The sequence below is a fragment of the Topomyia yanbarensis genome, chromosome 1, assembly GCF_030247195.1.
Source record: "Topomyia yanbarensis strain Yona2022 chromosome 1, ASM3024719v1, whole genome shotgun sequence".
In the NCBI taxonomy this organism is placed as follows: domain Eukaryota; kingdom Metazoa; phylum Arthropoda; class Insecta; order Diptera; family Culicidae; genus Topomyia; species Topomyia yanbarensis.
Window position 1 is genome coordinate 210,665,294 of NC_080670.1, and position 26,894 is coordinate 210,692,187.

At 40.5% G+C, this 26,894-nt stretch overlaps 5 protein-coding genes across 7 annotated transcripts; 3 read left to right on the forward strand and 2 right to left on the reverse strand.

Moving 5' to 3' along the window:
* Positions 1-98: 98 nt before the first annotated feature.
* On the forward strand, positions 99-10,451 carry LOC131676210 (uncharacterized). The gene is made up of 5 exons (XM_058955332.1): positions 99-173; positions 566-1,081; positions 1,163-1,292; positions 1,384-1,527; positions 2,433-10,451. The coding sequence occupies exons 1-5, from the start codon at positions 99-101 to the stop codon at positions 2,747-2,749; spliced, it is 1,182 nt and encodes a 393-aa protein (XP_058811315.1). The 3' UTR covers positions 2,750-10,451.
* Positions 10,452-14,005: 3,554 nt separating this feature from the next.
* On the forward strand, positions 14,006-14,958 carry LOC131690840 (large ribosomal subunit protein uL29). Its single transcript, XM_058976906.1, has 3 exons — positions 14,006-14,143; positions 14,475-14,611; positions 14,671-14,958. Exons 1-3 carry the CDS (start codon positions 14,141-14,143, stop codon positions 14,900-14,902), a joined length of 372 nt encoding a protein of 123 aa, XP_058832889.1. The 5' UTR covers positions 14,006-14,140; the 3' UTR covers positions 14,903-14,958.
* Positions 14,959-14,987: 29 nt separating this feature from the next.
* LOC131690833 (nuclear pore complex protein Nup50) lies at positions 14,988-16,508 on the reverse strand. Its single transcript, XM_058976893.1, has 2 exons — positions 15,685-16,508; positions 14,988-15,633 (listed from the first exon to the last, which is right to left on the reverse strand). Exons 1-2 carry the CDS (start codon positions 16,334-16,336, stop codon positions 15,035-15,037), a joined length of 1,251 nt encoding a protein of 416 aa, XP_058832876.1. The 5' UTR covers positions 16,337-16,508; the 3' UTR covers positions 14,988-15,034.
* A 3,037-nt stretch (positions 16,509-19,545) lies between these two features.
* Positions 19,546-21,882, forward strand: LOC131690849 (protein lin-9 homolog). 2 transcript variants are annotated; one of them, XM_058976923.1, is made up of 3 exons: positions 19,546-19,729; positions 19,800-20,498; positions 20,555-21,882. In XM_058976923.1, exons 2-3 carry the CDS (start codon positions 19,828-19,830, stop codon positions 21,723-21,725), a joined length of 1,842 nt encoding a protein of 613 aa, XP_058832906.1. In that variant the 5' UTR covers positions 19,546-19,729; positions 19,800-19,827; the 3' UTR covers positions 21,726-21,882. The 2 variants fall into 2 exon arrangements, with proteins under 2 accessions (XP_058832906.1, XP_058832899.1); XM_058976916.1 differs by having other exon boundaries at positions 19,546-19,725.
* Positions 21,883-24,030: 2,148 nt separating this feature from the next.
* LOC131676493 (pro-epidermal growth factor-like) lies at positions 24,031-26,721 on the reverse strand. 2 transcript variants are annotated; one of them, XM_058955557.1, is made up of 4 exons: positions 26,612-26,721; positions 24,387-24,561; positions 24,257-24,318; positions 24,031-24,178 (listed from the first exon to the last, which is right to left on the reverse strand). In XM_058955557.1, exons 1-4 carry the CDS (start codon positions 26,706-26,708, stop codon positions 24,153-24,155), a joined length of 360 nt encoding a protein of 119 aa, XP_058811540.1. In that variant the 5' UTR covers positions 26,709-26,721; the 3' UTR covers positions 24,031-24,152. The 2 variants fall into 2 exon arrangements, with proteins under 2 accessions (XP_058811540.1, XP_058811541.1); XM_058955558.1 differs by having other exon boundaries at positions 26,618-26,715.
* Positions 26,722-26,894: the final 173 nt, after the last annotated feature.

Below are 26,894 nucleotides of genomic sequence, written 5' to 3' on the forward strand. Positions count from 1 at the left end.
ATTCACTACATTCACAATACCGATTCGTGATAAAAAGTCTACAGAAATTAGAGTTTCATTTTCATCTTAACGGGATTACAATTTGTTACGGTGCGAAAATGATTTTAAAGAATCAAACCGAACCAAGACCGGACGCGACCGCTGATGAACTGAACGAAAAAAAGTCGGATCGTGTTTGTGTGCGATGATCGATGACGGCTGCGAAGCATATAGGGTGCCCAGAATTCTACTCTTTCCCAGTGAACGGAATGGCGACTAGGCGGGTTAAATAGATGCTGGCTAGATTGGAAGTGGTTGAAATTAATTTGATTGCGATAAACGTTTGTTTTTCATGCCAAATTTTTGTTTTGATTTGTCTCTGGATATAGATACAGAAAAGGGATGCAAATATTGAGCGAAATATGTATTTTTTCGATACAGTGAAGTGGAGTTAAAGTGATATTCGTCTATTTGCGATTACATTCTTAACGACACTTCACTCAATTTCGTATTTTATCTGTTCTCGGGTAAACCTTGAATATGACGGAATTGCTTTGAGACATAAAATTCATCTTTTCACCTACAGATAATTCAGCCACAATCCCACCCCAATAACACAATTCCATCATTTCAGAGTGACGGATCGCTGCAGCTCACAAACCTGACCACCAGCGATGCTGGTCTGTACACCTGCTCGGAAATGGTTCCGTATTCCACCGGTGATGATGACCTCAGAAACGCTACCAACACCAGTGGGCTGCTGTTCGGCAACTCCCGCAATGACAGCTACAACACAAGCACCGAGGATGATGGTCAGACGGGTGAAAGTTCGCCACCAACTTCACAGCAGCCAGCACCCGACTCGTACGTGGAAATCCGACGGGTCAACGTTAAGGTACGGAGACCACCGTATGCAGTGTCCAATTTTTTCGTGCGTGCCTCCACCATCATAGCCGTGCTGGTTTGGGAAGTTATGCCGAACCGGACTGGCGGGTACGCGATTCGTGATTTCACCTCGGAAATGCGCAAACTGCGCATGACCGATGAAGACCCGGAGGAACCGTGGGAAACCATTGACCCGCGGCACATTAGTCCGAATGCGGTGAGTAGGGGTTTCGATCATTTGTTAGCTTCCTTCCTTAATTTGTGTTTTGTTTGTGTGTTAAAATTATGACAACCGTAGCGACAGTTGGAGATTTACCACCTGATCCCGAACACTACCTACGAGTTCCGGATTTGGGCTAACAATGCACTCGGATCCGGTGATGTAATGACCATTACTGCCACCACGTCTCCCGATATGGAGGAAAAAGGTAAGCGACTGCAATATTTTCATCTGTTCCGTGTGTTTGTCCTGTCAGTTTGATTTTGAATGGTGACTTTCGTTTCACCGTGTATACCCAGATCTGATACGACGGATAATGATCGATGCGCAGAACTTTGACACTCGCGTCTGGATCGCAGCAGTCGGTGTCGTCATGGGGACGCTCGTCATCCTATCGCTCGGCACGTGCATCGTGCTGTACAAGGAGTGTCGCGAACCAATCGGTACTGGTAGTTTGAATTTCTGCGCGTGTTAATAGTTTTTCTGCTTGTTCGTTTGTTTGTGTGTTATGATTTTTTTTGTATCGTAGTGACGTTTACAAGGGACAAATTTTTCGAATGTTTTAATAAATGACAAGTTCGTGTAGTAATTTTTAGATGCAGCTTGCGTGGTTTTGGCACACACTTTTGCGTTTTCTTTTCACGGAGAAATCCTTTTCACTAGCAGTAGTTTTTGATCGCTTTTTCTAGCACTAGTAAAAAATGTTGCAACAACTTCAAAAAATACATTCACGATCAAGCACAAAGCAACGAAGGCTTGGTACGCACACAAAATATTCACAGCTTACGAGTGTAACCTAGATACCGGAAAACACAAGTCAATATAGAGCTATATTATGTTTTTAACGGTCATATGATATCGTATCTGAGTTAGCGTGTGTAGGAAAATGGCTTATAAAATAGTAGTTTTTGAGAGAATTCTCAATTTTTCAAAAAGAAGTTGCTTTTGATTGTGAGGACGTGGTTGGTGATCGAAATGTAACGCTTTCGCTTTAAAATGAGAAAAATTAAAATTGGATTTGTTAGTAATAAGCCATTTTTCATTAGAAGTAGCATATTTTGTTGTATTGTCAATTGTAGTGTGCTATTGATAACGATAGAAAAGCTTACAATTGTCCGCCAATAGTCCAACATATATGCTATATTTTCTTCTAATAGATTTTTTCCTAAACTCTTTTAACACTTCTGCCTGTCGCTCACGGAACAAATAAAAAATAAACCAAAACAATATACAATTCGTTTGCCTGCCTGTCTACTCATAATCTTCCAAAATTACAAAAACAACGTACACTGAAAAAAATTGAACCACACCTATTCAACCAAACAACCAATACATCACACGCACACAGAAAAAGAGGAAGAACTCGACAGTCTGGAGCTGGTGCCGAACATAATCCTGAATCCGGGCTTCTGCGACTCGGACGATCAGGGTCAAAGTTCGCTGTCACCACCAATACCGCGGACCTTAGCCTTCCAGCCGGTCGGTAACGGTACTGTGAGCTCGCACAACGGTTACCATTACAACCGTCGCTACACATCGCCGTACGGTGCCGGGAGTCGGTATAACTACAACGACTACGACGATGATGATTCCGAGGAAGAACCAATGACCTTCAGCCGCCGGATGTCGATCTTTTTCACCGGCAACACCATCAAGCGAATTTGAGGGAAGGTATTCCCGGAGGATTCCGTGCGGTACTACTAAGGATCGATCACAACAAATAAAATGACCGCTTCTACACCAACCCCCCCACTATTCACTATCAAAATAAGCGCTGTTTTGGTCCTAGTGGGCGTACATATGCAAATAGTAAGCGGTTGCTTTGATTAAGGCTTGTTAATTGGCAGCATTCAAATCCCATAATGCACCTGGTTAGTTGCGACGGCAGCGACACCACACGACACATCTTCCAATTAGTTTATTCGAAGCTCGCTGATACATTTATTCGATCGCTATTTAAAAAAAATGTGAAATGAAATGTGATAAATCGGACTAGGGTTTATAGGCAGGAATAATCGATTGGTACAATAAGATAAAACAAATACTTCGCGAATATTAGAGCCAACTGAAAACCAAACGCAATTGTTGAGATTGTAATTTTTGTATAAGCAAACACGAAACAAATAATGAATTGGGAAAAAAGCGAAAATAATAAACAGTTCGATTCGCAGTTGTTAAATAGAGCAAAAATTGCCCCAATTGTCGCCAGAAGAAAAAACTATTTGTTTACTATACCAAAGAGAATGTTCATCATGAAGACTGTAGTGTTTAGTTGGTATGAGGAAATGATACATTTTTTGTGAGTGAGATTACAAAATTGTTCAAAAAATATGATCTTATACTACGTTCACACTACGAGTTAAAACGTGTTTTAACGCTATCTTGATGACATTTTTCTTGTTGCTAATTATTATAACATGTTTTAACTCTGTAGTGTGAACATGGTATTACATTAAAAACAAGCTTATCTGTGCTACTTTGTTGCAACGACTAGGCAAGGAAAAAAGCTGCACGCCGTATTATATTTCACCATACACACTGCTTCTCGCCATCTCTCGGAATCCATGCGTGCCGGAAGTATTCATTGCCGAGACCGAGACACAAAAAAGTAAGTAAAATAGTTTAGCGTAAATCGATTTTGTATTGCTCTGCATCTGATACCATGTTCACGTGTGAACGTAGTATGAGAGAATTATTTGTTTCGGAGTTTTAGTTTTTCGCTGTCGTTAATAGCAAATTATGCAACAGTAGGCTTTGCCTTGGCTGTTGACAGGTTTGAAGGTCTATTCAGGTTTCTCAAAAACGGTAAACGAGTGTTGTAATCGAAACCGAGTTTCCGTTTAATTTGGACACAATTTATCTCCATTTTTTCAATTGAACTTACCAGAAGAATTTGTCCGGACCGAGGAAAGGTAAACTTGGGCGTAGAAGTAAACCACAAAATGCGATTAGGAAAGGATTCAAACCCAGCCATGCGATCTGAATTAAATTACGGTCGTATTTAATGAGATTTGCCTTTTTTCATTATCATGGTATGATTGGCTAAAAACGTGTGCAATGTGAAACCTTGGTGCTACATTCCGATGGGGAACTTGATCTTTCGCAGTCGATTTTTTGGCAAATGCTGGCTTGGGCTTTTTGATATCCGTAGTATTTTTCGAATCCCCGTACCTATGCCTTTTGGAGTGCATTCGTCCAAATAGTGTACAAAATAAGACATTTTATTCAGTTCAACGAGTGTTTAAACTTTTAGAATCTCACGTTACCTTTTTGCCTTCATCATATTTTCTTTCTCGCTCCTAGATACTTTTCATATTCCACACTGCTACATTTTCCCTTACTTTTCTACTTCCTAAACGCTTCCTTTCTGGGCCAAATCAGCCTTTCTCCTCTTACACTAGCTGACTTGCACTCGTTTCAAGTTAAATGCTTGCAGGCTTAGCTCTTCCAGCACACTTTTATCTTGAACCCGTAAGTAGGGGTTTCCCCACTATTTGGGTTCTCGTTTGCCCGGCGGACCCTTTTGACAGGTGCTCCTAACGGAATTTCGGGTTTCCATACAAAAACATAAAAAATATGAGCTTAACTAGTTATCCTCCAGGGAGAGATGTGCGGAGACGCCATCTTGAACCAGCGAAACTGTCAAATTATTGAGCCAGCCGAACCAATCTATCTCTTTTTGGGAGAACTGATAGATTTAAACAATGGAGGTGAAGGTTACCATTTTATCCGCATATCTGTCCCAGGAGGATAAAGGACGAACTTTACCAACTTAGGAACTTTAAACCTCTATAGTTGTGTTCCTCACAGCTTTACACTAGTGGCTGCACATGGGCAGCGCTCACTTGCTTGATTCTATGTATTTTTCACCAACATGCTGTTTACTATGCTGGCTGTCGAAATCGCGTCCCACGTTTCTCAATACATCCTAGCGCTATTCGCTCGCAGCCTCATTGACTGCAATTCTATGCTGACATGCGGCGCAGCCAACGTTAGCCGGTGTACTCCATTTCCATGGAAAATGTTTTTGCACCAAACAAATCCGACGTAGCTCTCGAATAAAAAAGAAGCCCTCGAATAAAGTTCCGGATCAGCTCCTTGCCAGAAGTTTTGCATCAATGCGTTATGAGGACCCCTTTCGCTGAGGGTCGGCTTCGAATTTCTGAGAACGGTACTTTTCCATCGCTTTTCGTTTCACTTGGAAATCTGTGCATTAAAACAGAAAACCGTGGAGATTTGTGCGGTTTTAAAAATCTGTGCAGCACATTGAAAATCGGTAAAACAGATTAATCTGTGCACTTGGCATCCTTGTGCCGTCGTTTGTTTTTTTTTTCTGTAAAGTGACTTTCTCCCCTTTCGTTATCGATCATACCCACACTATTTTTACAATATACGGCAGGTAGCCTAGAACAAAGCTTCAATAGCCTGCCGCTCGCCAGCCTGTATTTTAACCTACCCAGTCGCCATTTCGTTTACTGGGTGCTTTTGTAGTATTTCAGAAAATTCATTGGAAGGTGCAATTTTCAAGAAAGCATACGGCGAAAATGTTACCCAGTAAACGAAAAGACGGTTAGGCTCGTTAAACTACCCAGCAAACGAACAGGCGGCTAGGCGGGTTAAACTAGCTGCTGGTGATCTGTTGGTTATTGAAACTTTGTTCTAAGCTACCCGCCGTAACTTGCCGTTTACTGTAAAAGTAGTGTGGGTTATTGGTTATTGTGCCTTGCAGGATAATCGCTCGATATGCGATTATATTCTGGTTGCAGTTGAAAGCTGGAAAATCCATCCAGCGACAATCCGTTTTTCTCCTGTTTAGTGCTAATCCATGATGTCGGAAGTAGTGCGCTGGATAGCACACCATTGTACGAAAACAGCGCACTACTTTCGACGTGATTCCAATGTTTAGAACCAGAAAAAAATACGATTGTCGCTGGTTGGATTTTCCAGTTTTCAACTGCAACCAGAATATGAAAGCTCAATTGAGATAAGCGCGTGACAGCCGCCTATATAAATTTATAGGCAGCTTTTTCCTTGAAGCTTTCGAAAAGCACACAGCTGGCAGAAAAATAAAGCTCCACTGAAATCTGCTTGCGAAGCAACTGCGGCTATATTTGATGCGCCTTTCAGACGCCCGCAATGTGAGATTTTATTATAAGCGCGACAATAAAGCGACGGAATGTACAAAAAGTACGTACATGATGACAGTGACTGAACTAAATTTGCACATCGATTTTCAAATTAACTGTAACAGTGATCCGGCTGTTAGTGTTTTTTCTACTCTCGACGATTTGTTTAATCCGTTTCGTGGTTTCCGCCCTCTTTACCATTAAGTACGAACCGAAGGCGTCTTGGCACGTTATCAGTGTCCGCCGAGGAATAATTTCTCGTACAGTGAATTATGATCTGCTGTGAGGGGATTCCTGTTTGAACTAGAACTTCCGATTAAAGAAATGAGACTGACGTATAGCGAACCGGAGGCGAACCCTACATGAGATAAACATGTTACCATTATAAATATTACCAAAACTGTCACAATATGTCAATCCCATTTGAATTCTACAGCATCAATATTTGGATGGTACCCTTACACCGTCAATATATTAGTCTGCACCGAATACCGATCCGTACGAAGATCGCAGTTCTTCTTTGTTACAAACTTCTTCGAGCTGCTGCAGGTTCGATTTGCATTCCAACTTTGTCTGGACGTCTATTTCGCCGATGACATTTCTTTTTCTATAGTACACCTCTAATAAGCGATTAATATAAAGAAAATGATCGCGTCTCCCTTCCGCTCAAATGACCAAAGCATCCAAAATCGTCTCAAGAGGCGTCTTCGATTGCAGCTGGAAAAGATCATTGACGATTATTAGTTGAAATGCGATAGGGAATTGTCTATAATCTTATTCAGCTGCTTTGTTATTGATCCATTTTGACGTTTGGATCTGGGGGGGAAACAAATCGACCAAATTGGAGGCAAAACAAACCACTTCAGGGCAAAATGTGAGTAATGGACGGAAACGGCCGGCAAGAAAACTGAGTTTACACAGGAAAAGTCTAATTGGTTGCATAATTTGTTATTCGAAAGAAGTAGAAACTGATCCACGCCTACTTAGTTAGTTAGTCATCGGTTTAAGATGAACGCGAAAAAAAGACGAGCATAAAAAGCCTTTTGCCATAGTTTCGTAAAAATTAAATAATCGAGTGAGCAAACTGTCAATACAAAACATTATTCGCAACTTTTTATATTAAAAAGTGGCACGCATATTTAGATGGTACATAATGTTTAAGGGCAGCATAATTAAAAATAATAAAAACTTAAATTGTTACCGAATATTGATAAGCAAAAAATAAATACAAAAGATCAGGCATTTATCTGTGTATGTGTAAAAATGCTTGTATTGATTATAAACAAAATATACCTATTTTCGGGGGCAAATCGAAACAGGGCGTAATACATTCAACAGTTGAAACCAGCGAAAGCAAAAATCCGAGCCTATCTCCGTTTTTAAAACTGCGCTTATCACGTATCTAAACCTTCAGTCAACCTCTCAACTTAGACCATCCGTAGCGATCCCCCGTACTGTGACAACAAAAGTGAAATGAAAGCTCACCGATTTATCATAAATGAAACTCAACAACACACAAAAAAAATCAGCACTTTAAATACTGACGTTACTTAAGCTAGCTATCATTCTAAGCAGAGACATAAAATTTCATATCAAAAACTACAGCATATTGTGGATTACGGAACAAACTAGACACAGAAAAGGAAAGAGTAACCTGTACAGTTGATTAGGCACGTGGTAGAAATGAGGACGAAGAAAGATGCGATATTCATATTTATGCTTTATAGTTAGTATAGGGACTTTACGCGTTTTGCCGCGTGGAGACTATGATGGAACTGTTTGTCAAACGGGAATCGGTCTCTATAGATGTAACTAAGTCTACTCAGCAAATAAATGCAACACACAAAAAGCCTATGATTGTAAGTAGCTATCGCTAACTCTTTAAACAACTATCAAATTCTACCCTTCTAAAATGTAACAGAAAGTAAGCTAATGCGAAACGCAAGGATTAGATATGTAGGTATATGTCGTAACCGCGATTTACGAAAATTTGCGCGTCGAACATATTACAGCTTCCCTTTGCTTTGTTCTTGTCCGATCGGAACGTTAAATTTGTCTCAAACACTGATCAAATGTATTGACTTATCCATCATTTTAACAGAAGAAAAAAGAATACATGTGCATGGTTTATCTACCTGATAAAGCTGTCTTTACGCGCATATTATAATATTTACTTGTCACCCAAAAAGTAATGGTTTACTTATTTCTGTGAAGATCAAAGTTAGCATGCAAGGACTGACAGTATCGCTTCCCAGTCTCAGAAAGGGCGGCTAGGTGACTAATAAAATAGCACACTTTAGTTTTGGCGACTCCCGAACTCCGATACTACTATACCCAACGTTTCGGTCTTTCATTTAATCATTTTTCGAAAGCAACTCGTTATTCGTCGTTACAGATGATGTGAAAGCGAAATGCATTAAATAAACACAAGAAAATATTTTTCAAATGTCAGAATAATGTTATTAAAATGTGAATATTGTGATCGAACAATTATTTCAACGTAAATTTATTTAATTACAATGTAGTGGAATAATGATAGACAAATCAGCATTCTATCACTAATTTCTGTCGTTGGCGGTACCATCAATCAACGCTAGCAAGTTAAAAATGGCAGAACAAAGCAGAGTGAACTAAACAAGATATAATATAAAAAATACAGCTCATTTCACATTTCAGTATCCACATACAAAAACACTTAAATTGCCATTACTATTACGCTTTCATTGCCATTTCCTTTCATCGTTGACTTTCCGAGCACTATAAATATGCTTAACAACTTACGGGCACCTATTCGATGATTTTCATTTGGAACATCCATTTTTCTGCATGATTTTCGATAAGGTTTTGTACTTTTATGGTCATGATACGGTTCGACTTACCATTTCGAGAAACACAAAATATCACAGATTCGCCACGAAGCATCGGTTTTTCCCCCCCTGACTGAAGTAGATTTCACTTCACAAATCAGTAAGGCAGCAATATATAGCGCTCTAAAGACTTTACTATTTCTTTCTGCAATTTTCCTCAAGTAAAATAGAACATCACAGGCCAAACGAAGGAATGCATTGCATGATTGCGGGGCGACTAACCCAAATGTACAATCCCTATACATTTTGCGCTCTCGCATATATAATCTTTCTTATCTTATCACCATTAGTTTTGAATTTGTAAGCAAGTTTCCCGAAGCAGAGTATAAGCGATCATCTTTTCGATTTTGCTTTTTTCTTACATTCGATCAATAAATTCGTAGATTTGCGACTGAACTATTGTTTGCTAATAACCACGATCTATTTCCCCCCTCCATATAGGTCTTTCAGAGACTAGTGATTTCTTTTGAACATGATACAGTCCAACTTGTCCGGACTTACCCATATTTAACCGTACACGTGTGTCAGTCAGTTAAACGATGGCTGACGCAAAACGACGTGATAGCTCAATTCCAACTGAAAGTTTAGTGGAAAAAGCCATCGATTATTGAACCAGTGGAAACACCTAACATAGTAATTGAATCGTATTCAAATAACCGCTATTCTAAATTTATCCGTTAAGACACCTCCTTTCAGAACTTTTCACATTGTTGTGCTCTTTAAATATTACCGTAAAACTTTTCGACTCTTTCTATGCTATTAAACAAAACTTACTTCTGTGCTAGAACAGATGGAATTCATTCGATTTTTCAAGTTTTGACTAATATTGAAGTAGGAAAAAAATTAGCTATATTTACACCAATTTGTGATAATCGCGCACCAAAACGGAAAGCAACAAAGGCGTATCTACATATATTGTCCTGCAATTGTGAGAATGCATTTCGAATCATTTATCTTCTCCAGTTACGATCCTTCCCCCGGATATATGTGTCCTACTACTCTATTGTTGGAGTTTTTTTTTTCAATCTAAATTTTTCTCATCACATTCCATCATAATGTCACGCTTAGATATTACAATATAATAAAGTACGTACAATTGAACATTGTCAACTGAAGGTAAAGTAACCCAACAGATATCAATTCAAAAAAAATGCTAGTTTAATCATCCACTGAAGCAACGTCTTTGTATATCCATCACAGAACAGCTATTTGTCGTCTCTCCCACAGAAACAGTTCATAGTGAGCAGTATAGTCATAGAACATACTGTAGAACTTGCCGCATTGTATAGGAGGGAGGGATGAGAATCACATGTAAACGCCAGTGTCTTACATATTTTATTACATTTTCAAATAAAGGCTGTTGAGGAATGCGTATTAATTGCTAGCTTTGATGATCCGAATGACCCCCAAACTACACACCAGCCTTCATTCAATCAAGACTTTGTCGACGGGAAATATGTTCAGAACAAGCGGTGCGAAATATAACTTTTTCCTCGTAAATGGAGGAACTCACATTGGATTGGAATCCTTCCCGGATGGACCTACGTCGACTGACAGTTCGAATCGTAACACACATTTTGCATTTTATTGCGCAGAACTTCGAAGAGAGCTTCCAGCAGATTGGTAATCTTGATGTAATCTGAAACTATATGTAACCTTTTAATATATACCCTAGGGTAGATCACTAGATGCGCAGTTTGTGCATTAATAGGGATCTTTAATTTGTTATTCATATGTATTGATAGCGGGTGTCCTTACGAGTGCACTCATATCATTCTTAAACCTTAATTATTCTTTTTTGAATTTTGAATTAAAAAAAAAACAAATTAAATTCAACCAACAAACTGACAGTTGTCCCACTAAATGACGTATCTGCAAATATCTCGTTCGCCTCATTGTTAACCGGGACAGCACCCTACACAGCATGATCTGGTACTTTGTCAATCCGCTAGCAGCCTGCCATCCCAAGTTTCATCTGGTAGATCTGATAAGGCAACCTATAGAGTCGTGCAAGTCGCATGTGTTTGGATGTGTTATTGTCATAAAAGGAAACAAACCAAAAAAAAAAAAATTCTATGGGGCCTAAAAATTGAAAAAGGACTGAGATATTAACTCACGGTACTAATCTGCATCAGAATATGCGTTAACCCACACACCCCTAAAGATCCCTATTCCAGCCATTAGAATGTGCAATAAACCGAAAACTGATCACCAGTTGATCGGCGACAAAATCAGAATTCAGAAATATGGACATTCCAGGGTGAGCTTGGAAAAGAAACAAAATTCAATTCATATCCACCGTGCTAAAAGATATGTTTCAGTTATTTGCCTCGCCTTGTTTGTGATTGGTAAAGTATATCACGAGTCAGAATTGTGTCTTAGTCTGCGCCGTGTTAATTAGGCTATGAAGAGAGAATGATGAGATTAGAACGTTCACACTTTGTTTCCAGTCTTAACTCGTCTGAAACAAGGAAACACTGAATTGAATTGGCAGTCACCAGCCTGGTTTGGAGCTCCTTCCTCCAGCAGAAGATAATACAACTTGAAATGTACTTGGTTCACAATTACCGGTTAAATTATATTTTTAACAGTCGCATGTGCCCTATACCAAGAAGTCAGTTCTGTTTGGTACGACGCATGTGAAGTATTTACAGGGAAAAGGACGTACCGCCTCATATAGTCTGATCCGAATCGATTCCGAATGGACGAAAAGTCAGTCAAGATTCCATATGGATTTTTGAATGGAATCCGACTCCTGTGCAACAACCGATTCCGAATGAAATTTCGGACTGAGTAGACGTTTGGTTTTCTTATTTTTCTTTCTTTATGAACGTTTGGTTGTAACAAAGTGCAACCCCAGTGCAATACACCGCCCCGGGGTTTTTCAAATGGCAGAAGCGTACATGAAGCCAAAGAGTTGATACTGGTTGGAGACCACTGTGAGCTAAATTCAGTTGATCGGTAAAAGACAGCGAATACAGGACTTTTGCGAAGTTTATTCGGCAGCTTTATAGGGACGGGCTTTGACCCGTTTCTGTTTTCCATAGTATTCGTCGGACACCCCCAGGAGGAAATCGCTAATTAAATAACATCATATTTAACTCGTACGGAAGCTTCAAACATCATCATACTCTACAAAAGTCAGATTGGGAATTGTCCTACTTTTAATTATAGTTATTATAGTTGGTTATAGTGGTCGTACTTTCGACAGGCTCAATCTGCTTCAATTTTTAAACTCGTTTGACCGGCTGTTTAAATGAGCGCTTCAATAAGGTTCTGAAACAACACGAAATATATTTTTTAAAAACACAAAAATATATATCAATATGAATAAACTTACCTGCTTTATTCAAAACGACGCGGAGGCAAACGAAGCACAACACTTTTTGCGAACAAAATGGCCGAAACAAAGCCCACACACTGTACGAATACTATCACATACTTGGCGCAGGCGAAAATTAAATGTCAAAGTCAATACCGCGCAAATTCGTTAGTTGGGTCACGACTGCGCCCCAACTAGCGAATCGTATCCGTTAATTGGGGCAACTGACAGCTGACAAAAATTACCCAAGGGAAACGCTGATTTTTTGTTTTCTTTCATAAAAAACATGCAAAAATATTTTACAATTCGCAAAAGTTGGCTGTTTCCTTCCAGTTTAAAGTTGTTTTTTTTATGACAAAGTATGTCATTAGTGTTCTTTTTGCCATCAATTATTTTTTGATAAATTCCTTCACATAAAACAGGAAATGGATACACCGTCGGGAAAAAGCCGATAAAGCACAAACATACTACGTTGCCACTAGCTAAAAAAGATTGGATAATGTGATTGAATACATCAGAGATGACCTTCAAAAGTTACTAAACTAACGTCTCTGCGACACAAACTAATTGATGCTGACTGGAAGAAGCGAAATATTTAACACATTTATTTCACTAAAATCATTCCGAAATATGAATTCAAAAAATAAAAATCCATTGAATTTAAAAGTATGATTTTTTCTGGATCGCCACAGAAATCAACCAATGAACCCCTTGAAATCAATGACACTCAAACGTCAATCAGTTTTTACCTTCAGTTTTGACATAAGAGTGTCTTTTAGTTGGGGCATGCCCCAACTAGCGAACACCCAACTAACGAATTTGCGCTGTAGAGTAGATCGAGCACTGCTTAAATCGAGCACTAGAGTAAGTTTTCATTACTCATTCCATCGAAAAGGGTACTTGGGCGTAAGTTGGCAAAATCTCTTGCTGACAGCGAAATGCTGTGCTGCCAATTTTGCCTAAAACTCACAATAAGCGTTAAAATTTCTTATCAACGCGATTACACCACTAAAGCACAGGAAAAAAAACAAAGCCTTAAACGATGTTTTATTGTTTAAAACGGTTCACCCGATTAGAAAGGTACAATAACAAAACCATGATTTTCGCTGTGACAGTACAGTAATTTTACAATAATTTACAGTAAATTCTAGTTTTATGCTACAATACAAAAACAATAAACTGTAAAAGTGACTTTTACAGTAAAAAAGGGGGTGGTTATGTATCTTAACATTAAAAAACTCGATATTTCTCCACACATTTTTCTCTCGAGAACAGTAACATTTAGTGTGAATTAATGTATCAGTTTTTTGCTGAACAGTAAAATTAATTGTTACTTGAAATTTTATTGTAAATCTACTGCGAGAGCTCTGCGTCAAACATAGTTGAAACAGTAATAACTATAATATTTATTGTTTTATGATTGTAGGGAAAATGCTATTGTAAAATTCTATTCGGGCAGTGCCCAAAAAGAAATTAAAATTTAATAATTAATACATTTAATGTATGCTCGCCATGCCTCAAAGGCCGATACGATGTTTTCAAAATACACCCTCGATGTTAATCATATTTCATTTCTCCCCAACCCTGATTCATCGGTTGCCATAAAATTTCAGTTCAGTGACCACGCGTTCCGAAGTCTGACAGCGGGACGTGACGTCACAAACTTCAAAGTAGCAAGCAGCTCTTTTCCGATCGGCCCGTCGAAAATAGTGGTAGCGAGTGGAATCCAGCAGCTAGCAAAATGGTTAATATTTTCTGCAAATTTGTGTAATTGCTCAGTAATCTGTGGCGAAACAAGTGACTTTTGATACGAGCTAGTTTTACGTCAAGAAAAACATTGTTCATATCGAAAATTAATCGTTCAATCAGTAAAACCTCGGGAGATGTTTAGTATGACACTTCTATAGGCATAATGCTTGTTTCGTTGACTTCTAGTTTGGTTAAGAAACAAGCTCTGGCTTGGAATATTATGTTAAATTTAATTAGCTTGTTTCTCGCACAGTAAATTTATATTTTGTAAAAAGTAGCGTTATGTTGATTTGTTTCTAATCGATTGTTATTGTTTTATCCTTCAGGTTAAAGTCAAGTGCTCGGAACTCCGGACGAAGGACAAGAAGGAGCTGACCAAACAGCTTGAGGAGCTCAAGACTGAGCTGCTCAATCTGCGAGTAGCGAAGGTTACCGGTGGAGCACCCTCAAAGCTTTCCAAGATGTAAGTTATAGCGCATCTTTTTTCCCAAGCAAATTACTAAACATTCATTCTGATTTCAGTCGCGTTGTCCGGAAAGCCATCGCTCGTGTTTACATTGTGATGAACACCAAGACCAAGGAAAATCTACGCAAACTGTACAAGGGTAAGAAGTATGTCCCACTGGATCTGCGCCCCAAGAAGACCCGCGCAATGCGTAAGGCTCTGTCTCCACGGGATGCTGCCCGATTGACGCTGAAAGAACAACGTCGGCGTGCCAAGTTCCCAAAACGAACGTATGCCGTAAAAGCCTAACCTACGAACGCGATGCTTTTTTCAGTTGAATAAAAATCTTATCTGAATGTAAGGAATTTCGGAGCATTCAATAAGAAAATTATTTTGCAGAGAACTGAAATTTATATTGCAATTAGAAAAAATTGAAACTTTTTACTTAGGTTTGTGTTTGTTCAGCGTTTCGTACAGTTCGTCCGCATCTTCTTCGGTTTTGACCCTTAGTAATACCGACGTCGGTGGTGGTTTTGATTCCGGCGTCGGTAGACAAACCATCATCACATTATTCTTGCCCATTCTTTGCAGGGGAATTGCTTCGTTCAGGACGATATTCAGCAAAATGTTTCCCAGATTAGTGTCGGCTCGAACAAGAACTTGCACCTTTGAATCCACCTTTTTTATGTGCAGTGTTCCAACACCCCGATCCGAGTACTTGCCGTCAGCTTTGACAAACAATTTGCATCGTTTCGAGTACAAGCTGTCCTTTTCCTCGACCGGTGTGAATTCGACTTTCGGAGGGTTATCCTCTTCCTCGGCATCCTCCTCTGTCTTGTCCGTCTCTGATTTGCTGACTATTGGTTTGGCAACGTTTGCAAATGTGAAGCTAGTTGCCGAAGGAGCAGCAGTTGTCGACGAGCTTCCGAAACCAAAACTGAATGGTTTTGTTGTTGTTTCCTGCGGTTTTGGAACTGAAGCAGCAGGAGCCACGCTTCCAAACGAAAATCCGCCAGACGTTGCGACAGTCGAAGATTTACCTAAAAAACATTTATTAATATTACCGATGAAAACTGTTATTTAATTCCTACCGGATTCTGTCGCTTCAGACTTGTTTTTGCTTTCGAGTTCCCCAAGATACTTTTCATAATCCTTAAAAATCGGAGTCAACTTGCACAGAGGATTCTCCTTTACCTTATTCGAAATCCAGGCGGCTACCGACTGATTCAGTGCTTTAATGCTTGCCGCATAATCTGCCGACCCTGATGTCGTATCTTGTTTCTTTTCGGAAATCATGTCCACCTTGGGTGGACTCCCGAAGCCGGCGAAGATTTTCTTGCTCGGATCCGTAGTAGCAGAGATGCTTGCTCCGAGCGCAGATGTTGTAGCACTTCCAATCGATCCTCCGGTAGCTACCGAAGGAGCGGCTGATCCATTGGCGGGTTTACTGCTAGCAGCAAGACTAGTCAGAAACGAGAATGGACTGGCAGCTGCACCCGCACCTGGCTTTACCGTTGTTGCCGGGGTAGATGTTACCGCAGAAAAACCCTTAAATCCACTAAACACGGAACTGCTGTCGGAAGTACCGGCCGATTCGCCGGCAACCCGCCGACGAGCGGTTTTTATAACGCGCTTCTTGAGTTCTTCCTCTGGGGCCTGGGTGAACTTACCGGCATCCTCCGATTCGTCTTCCTCGTGCCAGTTGTCATGGTTCAAATCCGATTGGGCTCCACGTTTTGCCATTTTACCCAGCGTGAATTGTGAACAAAGCAAAAAATGATTTTGCTTTTAATGATTCCTCAGTTTCCGAAGGAAAATCCGGACAGCACACCCTACTGTTTTGACTTTTGGAACCACAAAAGTGGTTTAGAATGGTTTTGTTTGACCGCGGATCGAAGAGGAGCGCGACTTTCGATTCCCTTGTGTCAGAGAGAATAGGCGATTCTCTCTACCTTGTTCGAAATTCTGTGAACGAACTCGGTTGTGAACATGACGCAAACGCTTTCTTATGTGATTTTTGATTAATGTACATCGGGGCAATGCCGTGGACAGATCTTTGCAGTTTCGGATGGAAGTGGAAAAATGCGACTGTGTGAATTGGGTTATTAAATGAAGAATAAAATTCTTCTTTTGTTTCATAAATCGAGACATCAGATCATCGCTGTCCCGGAAATTTTTTTCGCAAGCTGAAAGCCGAACCGTAACCTACAAAAAGTATTTTACATAGTTTTTACATAAAATGACAAACACAGTATGTAAACTATTTTAAAGACCCGGCCTAGGGGCAGATCACTCTAGAAATGTATAAAAAAATTGCATTAAATTAGAAAAAATGCATTTAATTTCCATTTTTGCATCAACTTTTCACTCCCTCGCAGAAAAGTTTGTTTAACAAACGTCCTACGCTGATTCACGTTGTTCGACGTTTTGTTGAATGTAGGGCTAATTTTTTGTAGGGTTTTGACGTCTTCGCAACGCAAAATATATTGCACGCAACGCAAAATACATGATGAATTTCTATTTTGATGGAAAGAAATGCATTTAATTCAGCTGATTTTTAAAAATGCAGCACAAGTGATCTGCCCCTAGGACCCGGCTCTTCTTTTTTCGAAATCATTTCCTACCTACAGCTATTGAGCAAGGAACAGGTGGGTAAATGAGCGTACAAAGAAGTACATAAAATTCTCTGATCTTTTTATACAACCAAAATGAGCGAGATACTAAAAATCCCAAAAAAATGTTTCCAAATCGTTCAACACAAGTCCAATAATGAAAGGCTGTCGAATGATTTGTTGGTCAAACAAAGAACCCTCATTGGCCGAAAAACAGCCATTTTTGCCTTTCCTCAAAACAATCTGGTTCCAACCTCAATTGCTGTCAGTTTATACGTTTTAACAAGCAGTTGCTGTTAGCACATCATTTGCAACCCAGTCTAGATCGCGTTGGTTCGTCTTATCGACCAATCCGGGACACAATCGGCACAAATTGATGCAGGTTATCCAGACCGATCATAATCGTGGGCTGCTCTTCAGTATAGTCAGTCACACTGACACCTGCCAGATGCGAGTATCACTTAGCCAGCCTCCGAAAATTGCACGTCCTGTTTCGGCAGCACCAACTTAGAGACTATGTTTCTACAAACGAAACTTCTCCATTGATGCTTGCGCTGACAGCATCAAACTGACACGACGCGAACCATACTCGTACCGATACCGAATCCAGAAGCACAAGGAGACTCCGAACCGCTTCGAGTGCATCGTCTTTCAGACAATCTGGAAATCTCTTCAGATTGTCCAGGTTGGGGAAATCGCAGGCCGCATTATTGTACTCGAAACTACTGATAAGTAGTGGCCATAATTCTGGCTCACCATTAACGGTCGGCAAATACTTCGACATTGCTTGCCGTACCGCAAGCTCCTTTGTCGTATGCCCCGATCCGTTCCGCGATTGATCTCCCTGATCCTCTTCTGACAGATTCGGTATCGACTTCGATCTAGTCAGAGGCATGTTGAACTGATTTAGACCGATTTGAGTTCCGAGCTTCCCACTCGTCAGCGGATTCTTACATTTCCCATACGCTTCTCGTATATCCCCAGATATTGGACTGCTGGCTGACTTCCCCTCGTGTAGCCAATCTGGTCTTTGGCTGTTGACAATACTTTGCTTCTAAGGACAACCAGCATTCTCAACCTATCGACGAAGCCGTTGGTGCGTCTCCAGTCTTGCTCTGTTGCAAGCTCCCGCTCCAGAAGTTCCTACTCCTACTTCAAATTCCGCTTCTAATTTCCTCTTTCATTGACGAGCCTTCCCACGCATTTCTTTCTTTGCTTTTAACTGTTTTTCATTTCACGTCTTCTCTATCTCGAGCCACATAGCCCGTAACTGCATCTACTTGGCTAGCACTTTCTCCTTCCTCATCCTTTCTTCCTCCAGCTGCTGCCGAATCACATCCGATAGCGTAGTGTCCAGAGCAGATCCTCCGTCGCTTTTTGGTTTCTTCGTTATCTTCAGCTTTGGCACGCGCAACTGAGTATTCTTCGAACAGTACCAATCCTCGTTGATTACTTCTTCAGTAACTCCAGCACACCTAAAATGTGACCACACCATCCCAGTTAAGCTCAGCCGGAAATGAACCGGAATTCTGACTGGTTCCAGTTCGTATTCCGGCTCCAGCGACACAACCGATTCTAGTTAGAATCGGTTGTTGCACTGGAGCCGGAATACGAACTGGAACCAGCCAGAATTCCAGTTCATTTCCGGCTGAACTTTACTGGGATAAACATTCCGCGCTCCACCATGTGGGAATCTTCACCTAACGGCTAGCTACAGATCAAACAGCGTGTAGTCAGCAAATTTGGAAACTAATATCTCAGTAAAGTGAGATTTATTTGCTGATTTTCGGTCAAATATTTCCCGAGTCTCAGCTATCAAATGTCACTTTCATTGAGATCTCAGTAAAAAAATTGTTGAGATTTAAGTCGGGTGATTTGGAAGCTATTTTGCTATGTTCTGTCCGGAAGCAATTCTTTGATTTTGTTCGGAGCTACTAGTGAAATTAAACTTTTAATTTGTAACTTATAATATTGTTTGTTTCCTTTCTCTTTGCCGTACTACGAATGTTATGCGATATAACGAAATGCGTTTGAAGAAACAGCACCAATCAGCAATTGCTGAATAAATTCTCCTAATTTCAACCGGTTAAGTATTGAATTGCAGTCGCTTGAGTATATAAACAAGCAGCTGATCAGCATGAGCTGATTAAAGTATATTGCACAAACGCTTGTTCAGCAGAAACTGGGATTTATTGTTATTGCTTGCTCTCAAATAGGACTTTAGACTCGTGAAACATGAATCTAGTTTTAAGAGGAGATCATATGGGATCTTTTGATAAAGTATCCTAAATTTATTCATCCATGAACGCATTCCATGTTGACATTTTTGGGCGTCTCTAACAAAAACGTCAAATTTACTCAGGTAAAATTGGCAAAATTTTCACATAAAGTTGAAAAAATCAGTGATTAGACTCTGCCTGGGCCTCTCGCCCTCATATTTTGTTTCGAATAAACGGTTCATCCGACTGTAATTGACTGTTTCTAATTGTACAGCGAAAACTTCGTCCAGAATCATCGCTGGTAGGTAAGCTGTTATTTTTAAGAAACAAAATATCGTTACCGTTTGCCACTTTTCTATTGCCATCGTCGTGCAGGTAGCCGTTGCGCGTTGAGGAAAACAGAATGTCCTCAACGGACGATCGAGACGATGGCGAAGGAGCCGAATCGGACATAAAAATTAAGGAAGAACCAACCGACGATTCAATGGACGTGGATTCCCCTCCTTCGCTGGGTCCAGCGGCGCTTGGGCTTCATCCGGTGGGAATGAAACTACCAACGAAAACCACTCCTACCCAACCGATGCAGGCACTGAACGCCCGTGGGATGCCAGCCCGTATTCGCAAGAAAAACAAGTTGTTCTTCGATGAGGAGCTGTTGATCAACGATAAGATTCCGCCGAAGGGAAGCCCCAAGAAAGGCGGATCGGGATCGGTAACGTCTTCCCCGCAGAAGGGGCTGGTAACGCCAAGCAAGAGTTTGAACCGATCGGCACAGAAGAAGAAACTGCTGTCGCGGTATGATCAGATGAAAGACAGCTTGAAGAAGCGTAAGGAAGATCCGGACGAGGACAGTACGATGCGAGTTATCAATCCGATCGCACTGCTGGATAAGAAGGCTAGTCAGCGAATTGGGCTGCGGTTGCGAAATCTGCTTAAACTACCCAAAGCGCACAAATTTGTCAGTTATGAGTGGTTCTACAGTAACATTGATCGATCGCTGTTCGACGGGGAGAACGATTTTCAGATGTGCCTCCGAGAGATGTATCCAGATTTGAAGACACGGTTTTTGACCAGGTAGGGGTGGTTGTTATGTTGTTTTTAATGTATGATAAATATTTTTATTTTGCTAGGGCCGAGTGGAACAAAATTCGTAAAACTATGGGCAAACCACGACGGTGTTCAGCGGCTTTCTTTGAAGAGGAGCGCAGAGAGTTGGAAAGAAAGCGTCAGAAAATTCGGCTACTGCAGACCAAGAGGTCCGGAGACGTTTCGTTTATACGTGACCTGCCGAAAGAAATCCCGCAACCATTGTCTGTGGGGACAAAAGTAACCGCCCGACTACGATCACCGCAAGATGGACTTTTCACCGGTACAGTAGAGGCGATCGATGTGATGTCAAGTGCCTATCGCATCAACTTCGATCGTCCCGGGTTAGGTTCGCACACGATTCCAGACTTTGAAGTGGTGGCAAACGATAATCCAGAAAAGATTGCTCTGAACGCGATCACCAGGGATTTTCGGCCAAAATATCAAAATGCTTCCTTTTATGTGGCTTCTCCGGCGGTTAAAAATCCGATTACAGGCATTAAAGGAGATCCCTTGCTAGGCGGTGATAGTTACCCCAAGATCCCCGGTATGTCGGACAGTAAGATGCTTTTCCCAAAAGATAATATCGGTGGCTTCTCGGTCAAACTACTCGAGTTGATTGTTCGAACAAAAAAGACTCTTTCCGCCAAGCAGATGAAGCTGCTACGACTTCAAAATATGAATTCGGAAGCCGAGATCTACAAATCTTACGCAGATCCTTTCCCGGAGGAATTTCAGAAGCGTTACGCCTCGCTAGTGGTTGCCATGGAAAAGCTCAACCGAAACATACACGAGCAGCTCAATCAGCTACAGGTGAGCTGCAAGAGCCTTACGCAGGATCCAGGAATCCTTGCGATGATCTCGCCTAGTCACCTGAGGGAACAATGTCGTGAACAGGCGGATGAAACCTTTGACAAGAACAACCACGGTCAGCTTACCAACGATGGAATGATCAAGCTGATCAAGGATCTCACCACCATCATGTACGTCGCGTCCAATCTGGGATCGAACGAGGGCCAAACCGAACACTGTCTGGAGGTACTGAAGGGTTGCCTGGAGGAAACGAAGGGCCGGCTCGATTTTGACAACATGGCTTCGTTCCAGCGGGGTGTTCATCAGCACATTCGGCACATCCAGGCGGGTTTTGCGGCAGCTCACCGGTCGAAAGTGGAAGACGCGAACAGGAAGGAAACGCTCAATCAGATTGACAAGTAACGATAAAACGTGTGGGTTTCGGTGGGGTGTGTGCATTTTCTTTTTCTTATATCAGTCGTCAAACTTAGCCGGTAAATGTAGATGTAGAAACTGAATTATAATCGAATGGAGAACGAACAATAAACTGAATTGGGTTCTCGAGAGTCTATTTGCGAAATAGTTTTTTTGCTGGTCTTATATGTGCATTGCTTCCTAATTCTGGATTGAGTGATTCGATGCGTCAGGTTTCAATTCCTCGAGAAGCTGCAAAGTTCGTAACGGTGTCGAAAATAGATGTATGAAACCCGACATCCTTGACCTGACGGACGAAGATAGCAACGAACACAGGCAACGCAGATCCAATGCCATTGTCGAAATGATAAGTTTTGCGTTTGAGATGTACTTCCCCCGGTTTCAGGCCAAAACCTGTAATTATTGCGTGTGACTTTGTGTGTAAAGTCTAATTGTGAGTCCTGTGATGGTGTGTGCGTAGAAAGTGGGTTTTAGTGCTCGAATCGAGGGCTGCGTATCTGTCTCTGTTGGCATGGCTGTTCACTAATTGCGTTATAGGGTGATCGCGAAAGATCCTAGCGTTTGTATGTTAGTGTTTGTCGCATGCGTTACATTGTATGTAGATTTGTGTGGATAAACTCGATTTTATAATCGTGTGGCCATTCGCATATTCCCACGTATTATTGAATGATCGCGCAAAGACCGTGAATCTGATGCTTCATTTTTTGTGTATGGGACAGATGCTAGAAGAGAGCCAGTTTTCTCATTTTCACATCCAAATGTTCTTCTTTTGGTCTGTCCCAAAACGGAGACTTGAAAGTCTCTACGAATTTTAGATCTCACCTTTGGACTTCCAACGACTCTACCGGGAACGTCAGGGAGAATAAAAAGGGCAGAGTTCGGATGAGAAGAGCGTTTATAAAAATGAACTTCACTGTTTAACATGCAACAATCGAATGCAGCAGTAGCTGCTTTTATTAATATTCTTGGCATATTCGGAATAACGCTTCAGTTTTGGTACAGTGTACCCAGCTACAGGGATGACAGCTGGGTGTAACGTGCGTTACGGTATTGGAAAGATGTTACGCTAAGGGCGTACACATCACTCATACCACTATACGGTTAAATAAAACAACCTGCAGAATAAGTTCTTTTAACTTACTTTTGAGTTGTGCGTCGCTTTCGCACTTATTAGTGTTGTCAAAAACAAAAAGAGAGATTCGACTCAGTCGAGGTCTTCCGTGGAGGAAGGTACTTTTGAGTTGTTTGGGTTGAACTCAAAATTAGGTAAATTCAACTTAAATTTGAGTATAAAAAACCTATCAATGAGTTGTAATTTTTGCCGTGGTTAAATGGAAACTACCTTCAACACGGTTTACCTAATTTTAAGTTCCCCCACGATACCACGAGATTGAGTCAAAGGAACTCAATTTTAGGTAGTTTTTCGTTTCCGTGTAGAGTTCTCTGTCATGTCGCCATAGAACGTGTCGTCTAGTGAATAGGAGTGTTATTTTTTATTGTTCCAACTAAAGGCATGAGTCTAGGCTTCTATAACCGAAGCTAGACTTCCGGACGTGACCGATTAATGATCGCGCGACCGGTGGGTAAATGCTTGAATATGTTCGCGTTTGTGGCCAGGTTTGTGTTATCGCGAAGGCCACGAGCGTGCGTGCGTTTGGAATGGGAGAGATTGTGAGTAGATATGAGAGAATATGCAATTCATTGTGTTAGTGAGCGTTAGCATGAATCTAATTTAGGATATAGTAATAAAAGGAATCAAAACATGCAGAATCTTTATTCAGCATGTTTTGATTCCTTTTATTATAAAATAGGTATAAATATTATTATAAATTAGATATATAAAGATTAATTAGAAGTGTTTAAATTGACCGGGAATGGATGATTCACGTATGTTGGTAAAATAATTGTACCTTAATTTATCCAATCCGATCTTTCCGAATGAATAGAATCGAATGTACAAATTGAACACCGGATTCACCAACTATTTTATAATATGTGCCAGTTCTGCATCCATTCCCTGACTTAGCTGTCACAAATACTCAGACGAACACACATAACAATTGTACACTAGTACTAAAAACTAACAAATAGTCCTCTCGGTCTCCTCGATGTACCACTATGGAGGCGTAATGCAATAATCATCTTAAAGCAGTTGTCTGAGGTTCTCAAAAAGTGATGCACAAATATGCTTGATGATGTTTGCAATGCCGTCAAACCCGACAGCCTAGGGGAGGGGTGAAAGTTGAACACTATCAATGTCAGTACTAAAATATTAATTTTATTCTACCTTTTTTGAATTCATTCTTCACACGAGAAAATCATTGCGATGAGTTTTACTACGAAGTTTGCAGCGGTTCATCATCGTTGGAAAGGCTCGGCCAATAACTTACTTTACATCTATTCTGATATGAAATATTACGTCGCGTTGTTGTCACCAAATACTAGCGTGGAAAATTAAAGAAATTACAAACTAGGAAGTTCCTCTCTTCATGGTTAGTGGTCATTAGTGGTTTGCTTACGTGTATACGATCCTTCTAAACTTTTGTATTCACATCTTTGACCCATGAAACCATGCGCACACCTGAAAAATGTAAAACCCACAATTATTTATATCTTACAAATCGACGAATGAATTTGATTAATACTTACTCACAACCGTACTCTCCTGTCTCAACAAAAAAACATGTTCCTCTATTGAGACAAAAGTATCTCGCGTACACCGGTCGACACTGGGTAATATGAATTGTATTGCTTGGTCTAGGTATTTGGTGAGACGGTTCCCAGCTAGGTGCCCAGTCAGGTTTCCAAACTTGGTCCTGCCGAACTTCAGACCGTATCGCGTTCAAATCGGTATTTGGATGACGAAAAATAAAAAGCAAATGAATTTGGTTAGAGTTGAAACGAAGAGTTTAATATAATATAAGAGTTTAATATGAAACGAAGAGTTTAATATATAGATAATACCAATAGACAATAAAAAAGGAGTCTTTAACTTAATGTTAGGGAAAATGTCTACTGTCTACTCATTGTAAACATAATTTTTCAATGAATATGTAAGGGAAGTATTTCTCTGTTTTTGAGTTCTTTAGAGAAAGCAATCTTTCATGAACATTTCAACAACAAAACAGAAGCATTCATAAACGACAAAAGCCGTAGTAGGGATCTTAAGGATATGTGCGTTACTGAGTTTTCTGGCTCAGATTACATTCGCGCTTTTCTTGTGAGATCGTCAGTATTATTAGCATCAACCGCAGAATAGTGGAAGAGGCCTTATATAGGGAAAACATCGTCTACGTAACAAATTGGATCTTAACATTACATTGATAGTCAATATTGTCACAAAAATTGAGGAACTCGGACCGTGAAGGGTTTGAGTAAAAATAAAACAGGTTCAAATCATATTAGAAAGAATATCAAATGGCACAGATGAAATTACTAACACAATAAGTTGACTTTTTACGAATTATGTTAATAACCGGTCAAGCCATATACCTAGTAAGAGAAAGTCCTTTTTGGACTTAATGTCTATATGACTGTCACGATGGATGTCATATACAGTCGTGATTCGCTGGTTGGGCCACACCTCTGTCCAACTAACGAATTTGAACCGTTAGCTGGACCGACTGACAGATGTCAAAAACTCTCCAAAAGAAGACGTTAGGAGTGTAATTGCATCTTTTCACATCTCTAATAATTGTCAGAGTGATTGTCATAGTAAATTTGACATAAGATTTTGACACTCAGATGCTTTTTAGTTGGATAATGGTCCAACTAGCGGAGGTCCAACTAAAAAGTGGTCCAGTTAAAAAGTGTCCAACCAGCGAATCACGACTGTACTGACGAGCGGAACGCGCAACGCAGCAATCATTTGCGCCAGTTTTACATCAACGCCCAGTTGAGGATGTTGGGCATTCATTGAATAAACCTCCAAGGTATTGGACTAACGTAGGATACAGTCGTGATTCGCTGGTTGGGCCACGGCTCTGCCCAACTAACGAATTTGATTCGTTAGTTGGACCGACTGACAGATGTCAAAAACTTTCCAAAGGAGACGTTAGTAGTGTAATTGTATCTATTTACATCTCTAATAATTGTCAGATTGATTGTCAAAGTAAATTTGACATAAGATTTTGACATTCAGGTGCTTTTTAGTTGGACAATGGCCCAACTAGCGGAGGTCCAAATAAAAAGCGGTCCAGTTAAAGAGTGCCCAACCAGCGAATAACGACTGTAACTTCCTCTTACTGGGTGGGTGACGTAAACAATTATTGTCAAATAAGGGCAATCAAACGTATCGCGAAATAAACAATTTGGACCGCCATTATGGCACGTAAAAAGCTGGATAAAAACACGCCATCTCAATCGTTTATTTACTATAGTCGTGATTCGCTGGTTGGGTAACACCCTCTGTCCAACTAACGAATTTAATTCGCTAGTTGGGCCGAAAATGTATCCGCTCACATCTCTAATTATTGTCAGTTTGATTGTCAAAATGAATTTGACACAAAATTTTGACATTCAGATGCTTTTTTAATTGGACAATGGTCCAACTAGCGGAGGTCCAACCAAAAAGCGGTCCGGTTAAAAAGTGACCAACGACTGTGTTTATCTGTCAGAGCCATTCCAATCGAACTTGAGTTGAGACCTTATGGGTCGTTGAAGCAGGCCATTAAAGGTGTTTCATTCTCACTTCTGCTGGAAAGTACCAACCGCTGTCCCGATGTCTTTCAATGAAAAACGACATTAGATATTCAGCGTCGTTATGTGACACGTAAAAAGTTGGATAGCGGAAGGGAGACGAACTAATGTCGGTTAACATCCCGAAAGTGGCTATCGACTTTAGTCAAACTTGTAATCTAATGTAAGAAAATTACCATTACCAACGGAACGCTCTGATGCAAGAACCACCGCTGGCCGAACCAGGCAGCACAAGGATATCAGTAAAAGCAGTGCGTCGTAGCAATACTTCATACTTGGAATTCCGGGAACATGAATCGAAAAAAAAAATTTAAAAACCAAACGTTTCCGATAGAATAAATAAGTCTGCATACTGCTAATAAGTGCAATGGATTTACGAATAAATACTTTCTTTGTATATAGCTGTGATTTTTTTTAAACCTACTGCTATTGAGACGAAATCGTATTCGACATGGTACG

Excerpts from the sequence above, each read along its gene's own strand:
- LOC131676210 (XM_058955332.1), top strand. The coding sequence starts at position 99 with ATGATTTTAAAGAATCAAACCGAACCAAGACCGGACGCGACCGCTGAT. Across the intron at positions 174-565 it reads ACGAAAAAAAGTCGGATCGT|ATAATTCAGCCACAATCCCA; the intron begins GTTTGTGTGCGA and ends TTTCACCTACAG. Across the intron at positions 1,293-1,383 it reads TCCCGATATGGAGGAAAAAG|ATCTGATACGACGGATAATG; the intron begins GTAAGCGACTGC and ends GTGTATACCCAG.
- LOC131690840 (XM_058976906.1), top strand. Across the intron at positions 14,612-14,670 it reads CCCTCAAAGCTTTCCAAGAT|TCGCGTTGTCCGGAAAGCCA; the intron begins GTAAGTTATAGC and ends TTCTGATTTCAG.
- LOC131690833 (XM_058976893.1), bottom strand. The coding sequence starts at position 16,336 with ATGGCAAAACGTGGAGCCCAATCGGATTTGAACCATGACAACTGGCAC. Across the intron at positions 15,634-15,684 it reads GTCTGAAGCGACAGAATCCG|GTAAATCTTCGACTGTCGCA; the intron begins GTAGGAATTAAA and ends AATGTTTTTTAG.
- LOC131690849 (XM_058976923.1), top strand. The coding sequence starts at position 19,828 with ATGTCCTCAACGGACGATCGAGACGATGGCGAAGGAGCCGAATCGGAC. Across the intron at positions 20,499-20,554 it reads AAGACACGGTTTTTGACCAG|GGCCGAGTGGAACAAAATTC; the intron begins GTAGGGGTGGTT and ends TTATTTTGCTAG.
- LOC131676493 (XM_058955557.1), bottom strand. The coding sequence starts at position 26,708 with ATGAAGTATTGCTACGACGCACTGCTTTTACTGATATCCTTGTGCTGC. Across the intron at positions 24,562-26,611 it reads AGAGCGTTCCGTTGGTAATG|TTCGGCAGGACCAAGTTTGG; the intron begins GTAATTTTCTTA and ends TACGGTCTGAAG. Across the intron at positions 24,179-24,256 it reads TTTAGAAGGATCGTATACAC|TATTTGGTGACAACAACGCG; the intron begins GTAAGCAAACCA and ends TTTCCACGCTAG.